This window comes from Danio aesculapii, chromosome 22 (assembly GCF_903798145.1).
Source record: "Danio aesculapii chromosome 22, fDanAes4.1, whole genome shotgun sequence".
Classification (NCBI taxonomy): domain Eukaryota; kingdom Metazoa; phylum Chordata; class Actinopteri; order Cypriniformes; family Danionidae; genus Danio; species Danio aesculapii.
The window spans coordinates 30,026,995-30,032,994 of record NC_079456.1 but is presented as its reverse complement, the minus strand read 5'-3'; the positions used below and the strand labels follow the sequence as shown (position 1 = coordinate 30,032,994).

The following is a 6,000-nucleotide window of genomic DNA, read 5'->3' as shown; positions in this document are numbered from 1 at the left end:
CTAATGAGGTATTATTAGCTGATTAGAGAGGACCCTCGTGAAAAAAAGATGAAAGCAAGAGTGAGCGAGTTGGATAGAGCAAGCTGGATAGAGGGAGGGAGGTAAAAAAAGATCAACTCACTGCTAGTTGTGCTGTGGAAGCAGTGGGATAAAGATTCACAGTGAGAGAGAAAGAGAGAGGCAAACTGGGATATATTTCTATTTATTTCCCCCCCTCTGTTCCCGTTTCTTGGCTTGTTGCAAAAAAAAAACAATCAAACGAAAACTGTAGCATCCCAGCAGCCAGAGCGTCTCCTCGTTCAGAAGAGTCTCCGTGTCTAATGTGACACGTTGGAGTGGAATCGTGGGACATTCGGTCAGGCGAAGCGAAGGGAAGGATGGATAGAGTGAACCGGGTTTTAAACATCGTAAGACAGATGTCTCCCAGGAAAAGGGAACGAGGGTCTCACTGGGAGCCCGAGAGCCCGGAGACCTGCGAGGAGAGTCTGTGCTCTCTCAGCCTTTGCATCAGCGGTAAGACAAGACCACCCCTGGCAAACTTTCTCTCTCTCGCTCTGTCTCTCTCTCCGTCTCCCCCTCCTCCCACTCTAATCCTTTTTTCATTACTGCTTTGTGGGATTGATATTAACTTTGACCTGTGGTGTTCTGTGGAGAAGAAAAAAAAAACGCTCTCTCTTTTTTATTCCGTCAGTCTTGCTTCAATTATTACCATCATGTTTCCTCTGAGGGGAAGAGGGATAGAATTAATGGCGAAACTCTTGAACTTAATGTGGAAGACGCGGTTTCTCATTCCTCATGTTGTTTCCAAGCCAATTGATTTTGTATTAGCGTTTTGAATATTTAATGTAATGGATGTTTCTGTGAGGCGCAGTCATGATTCTTGACTTTATTTATCGTCTCGACTTGTTGTCGGTTTTGATAGGGAAAGGTCTGCGGAGATCAGTGGAGCTTCACCGGTATTAATTGAGTAAAGACCATTACTCTTCTTAGAGTTAGGACTAGCATGAGTAATGGGTGTTTTAACAAGAGCATTAACCGGTGCATTATTATCTCCAGGAAGTCTAAAGACACTTAGGTTTTTATGGTTGGTTTTGTGTCCAAATCGATTCGGAGAAGTCAATTTGTCATATTTTTTTAATTCTTTCATCTCTTGAGGGTTTCAGGAATCGTTTCTAAAAGACTCTCAACTCTTCTGAAGTTTTTAGTATTTGGTAAAAGGGATATATTTGCAGGAGTTTCTATCTTCTGTGAAGCACAACAAAAATATATTTTGATTAAACAGTTGAAGTCATATAGAGTCGAATCATTGTTGACTTTTAATTTATGGACAAAAACAGCCAAAACTTTCTCTAAAATATCTTATGCTCCTAAGATGAATAGGTTGCACACATTCAAAATGTCTTTAGTATGAGTTAATGATGAAAATTTCATTTTGTGTTGATTCATTCATTTCAGTCATTTTTTGTGAAAAAAAATTTGAGGAACATTCAACAGAAAATGTATGTACTCCTTAAGATGTCTGTAATGTCTTAGCCCAGTATTACAATTTGTTTTTGACTACCATTAAAATAAATACATAAAAATACTATAAAAATAAATTCATACATTTTAAACATGCGTATTGATTTTGATCATCAGCAATGTAGGCTTAAAGCCTAGATGAATCTCTAGTGGTCAATGTATTGAAGTCTCTTGTTAAATACCATTGTGAATACAGTATAAAATCTGAATAGTTGTAATTTTGCTATTAGGTAAGCGCCCCTTACAGTCATAGAATGAAGTTACATTTCCATTTTCTTCCCATTTTAAATCTACCAAACACAATCTAAATAGTAAATAGCATTTGACACAATTTGACATGCTTTACTAGGTTTTTTTATTATCATTTCATCTGTATTGTCTTCGCAAAATCGAAAATGTAGTCAAATTTATGACAACAAATTTTCTTGTTTTCCCATTGACGAAAAATTGCCACTGCCACTGCTACTTAACTTAATTACTCGTCTCTCAAATAAAGTTCTGTTAACATAGCACAACATTAGCTGCACAACCTGATCTAGTTTTTGCGAATTAATTCGTATAAATTTATATGATCTCATTCATGCAAACATTTAAGATTTTTAGGAAATAAAAGGCGCACGTCTAGATAGGTCACTGGGGCATTCATTGCAGATTGTACAAATTTAGACCAATTAGCCACTAATTCAACAAAATAGCCCTAAATTGCAATAAAATTGTATTGTAATTCTGTCAAACCATCTCAATCTGCAATAACGCAGCAAGCACACAACGTCATAAGACATTAATATTAGGTTAGAGTTAAGTCGTGACGTCAGGTGACCAAAATTCTTTGTCTAGCCAGCATCTAAGGACAACGTTATTTTGAAGTCCAATCACGACGTCAAATTATTTTATTTGGTTGATTTTAGGTTGTGTTGGAAAGTGAACAAAACCCATTGCCGAGCCAACATCTTAAACCAACGTCATATAAATGTCAAATACTGACATTTATTCGACAGGTATGGCAACCAAAATCCAACATCTGATAGATGTCAAAGTGGTAACGTCTACACAACGTCAGGCTATAACATCATTAGACGTTGATATTTGGTTGATTTTTAGGTTGGACACTGATGTCGGCCTGACATTGGGTTCTGACGTCAACAAAATTTTTGTTTTCAATCAAAATGCAACACCCCCACGACGTTGGGGTACAACGTCAATCTGACATCATGTTGATGTCCTGTGCCTGCTGGGAAGTTTATTTACCATTGTAAAGCTTTTTTTTACACATTCCAATTCAATCCTACCATTCATAAATGCTCAAAATAATTCAGTCACACTGGTGTTCCTCTGCACTACACGCATAACACCACCACACATGCTAATTTCTGACCATCTCTTCTCCCACTCACTCCAGGAAGATTACATCGCTTTACATGTGATATATTATTTAAAAGCAAGCGGAATATCCTCTCTGATGTATCCTGCGTCTTTAATGAAGCGTCTCACGTTTACACAGAGGGGAGGCTGTCTTGCACCCCGAAGCGCTCTGTAATTACCAGCAAAACTGTATTATTAGGTATCACTGTTATATTGTTCCAGAGACAGACACACTTACTATCCTGAAATAGCACTGAATTATTCCCTTGGGAATTAAAGATCAAACCAGGAAGGCTTTTCAGTGTGTGAGTTTCCAGTCTAATCTGCTTTGATTCGATATTGTTGGCATTTGTTTGCTAAGGTTGCGATGTCACGACACCATGTTTTAAAAGCTTCCAGACAGTGTTAAAATAGATTGTGTTACAGCAAAGCGAGGTCTAAATATGGCAGTCGAAGTGACTCTGGAATTTGGATGAAGTCGATGTGACAAGAATGAGAGAGCGATTGGCTCCGGTGTGCTAAATATATCTTGTCTTTTCTGAAAACACACCTGGGGAATCTACTTTAACCTTACAAAAGGAAAGCTGGAAGAGGCTCACAAAAGAACCTTTCAATGTGTTATGGATTCATGTTTTTCGATGGTAATAAAATCAGTTCCCCTAAATCAGATCCCCTAAGCCCCACCCTAAAACTCCACTGTTGGGTTTTTTCAATTTATAAATTCATTTATATATAGTCAGTTTCCCTTTCACACAACTTTAGATAATGTCATTGTAACAGAGCCAGCTAGTGAAGTGTTCAAAAGGTCCTCTTGTGACAGACACTAGAGGCCATGGTCTTTAAACTCTTTGTTAGAGCAACAGACTCCCATGCAAAGAATCACAGGTTCGATCCCAGCTCAGTGTCCTACTGTTAAATTGTCCTACTGCCCTTACATTTTGTGATGTAAATCACATGTAATCAATCCACTGGGTACTTATTTTTTACCCTTTTAGCCTGAAGTGTCTTACCTCGTGCTTCTAAAATTAAAAGGACAAGGTCTTCTGCGTATCAAAATATTGATGTAATCTTTATATGCATTCAGGTCATTTTAATGTCAATTGTAGCTAAAAAAAAATCCATAATGAGTATGTTATGAACAGTTCTGTTATCATAAAGTAATAAAATATTGTTATCAGGCTTTTCTCTTTGCACTTGACCTCGAGCAGCTTTGCCGTTATTTTAATTTGCCGTCTCCACCGTTTTAAATCTCATTATGGTGTAATTGAATAAATCGTATAAGGAAAAGTGGAAGATTAAAATGCTTTGCAGTGGCAGACTTCATTCCAGCTAGCTTAATAATAGACAAATTACACATTTTGGCCTATAAGTGAAAAGTATATGTTTGATTATTGATACGTTTATTGTTCATATACAAATTTAAATTACTTTTGCAATAAATAAATTATATTTAACTTTAAATATATTTCACTTTAAAAAACATTCAAGTAACATTATAGTATTTTGATTATTTTTATTTATTATTCTACTACTTTAAAATAAATGAATTGTCCTGAATTTCTATAAAAATATTATTATTATAATTTTTAACAGAAGAATTTTTAAATATTTCTAATATCTTCAGATGGTATTTCCAGTGATGGGTTACAGCTGGAAGGACATCCGCTGCGAAAAACATATGCTGGATAAGTTGTCGGTTCATTTCGCTGTGGCGACCCCAGATTAATAAAGGGACTAAGCCAAAAAGAAAATGAATGAATGAATCTTCAGATGGCCAACAGTATGTTTTCTTGTACCGAGCAGGTACAAGGTCTCAGTTGTACATTCGACTAGTTCTTTAGGTCAATGATCCATTGAATTCAGCCAGCAGAGAAAATCATATGAAACCGAATCTCCAGGGATGGCAAAGGGCTGACAAAACACTAATCCACTGCTGCCTTTTGACCTCTGAAGTCTTCAACTTTGTGTCATTTGTGTCATTGTGTCAACTGAGCAAAACCATTACGTGTATTACACATTCACATGATCCTTCAGAATTCAGTCGGATATTCAGATTTGCTGCTCAAAAAACATTTATTAGTGTTGTTGTTCTTACTATTATGTTATGAGTACAACATTTTCACCTTTCTTTAATGAAGATTAGCATGTATCTAAAACAGAAATCATTTGAAATTATGCCAAAAATTCAACTTTGAAATCACAGGAATAAATTTGCATTTTATTTTAAATAGTACAAATACTTAACATTCCTTTGGGTCAAATAATACAGATTTGAGGAGACTTTTTTTTTTTTTTTTCAAATGAGACAAAGAAGACATTTACAGTACCTGTTCTAAAACCTTTGACCAATCGGGTAATGTAATTCAACCCTGTAACCTGAATATATACATTTTAGCACAATGCTAGCATGTTTGTAGCATTAATTACCATACTGACAACATTTTATAGTGCATTGCTAGCATGTTACTAGCATGATGTACCATAATGGCAACATGTTTTATCACACTGCTAACATTTTTAGCACAATTAGTCACACTAATAAAATGTTTTAAAATACTGCTAGCATTTTTTTTATACAATCAGGTATGCTGCTGACATGTTTTAGCACAATTGTCGAATGTTTATAGCATGTTTTACTACATTGCCAACATGTTTTGAAAACATTTCTAGCATTTTATAGCATGATTTATCACATAGCCAACATGTTGTAACACACTGCTAGTAGCATGTTTCTAGCATGTTTTAACAGACAGATAAAATGTTTTAACACACTGCTAGCATGTTTCTAGCATCATTTAACAGACAAATAAATGTTTTAACACACTGCTAGCATGTTTCTAGCATGATTTAACACACTGCTAGCATGTTTCTAGCATGATTTACCACACAGGCAACATGTTTTAACACATTGCTAGCATGTTTTAGCATGATTTAACACACTGCCTAAAATGTTTTAACACACTGCTAGCATGTTTCTAGCATGATTTACCATACTCCCCATAATGTTTGACACACTGCTAGCATGATTCTAGCATGATTTACCACACAGGCAAAATGTTTTAACACATTGCTAGCATGTTTTCGCATGATTTAACACATTGCCCAAAATGTTTTAGC

The 6,000-nt window shown here is 35.8% G+C and overlaps 1 protein-coding gene across 1 annotated transcript in view; it reads left to right on the top strand.

Annotated features, from left to right (window-relative positions):
* Nucleotides 1–377: 377 nt before the first annotated feature.
* grip2b (glutamate receptor interacting protein 2b) overlaps nucleotides 378–6,000 on the top strand; it is a 258,941-nt gene continuing 253,318 nt past the window's right edge. Inside the window, exon 1 of the mRNA XM_056447878.1 lies at nucleotides 378–513. Coding sequence (XP_056303853.1) covers nucleotides 378–513 — 136 coding nt within the window. The remainder of the gene's footprint in view (nucleotides 514–6,000) is intronic.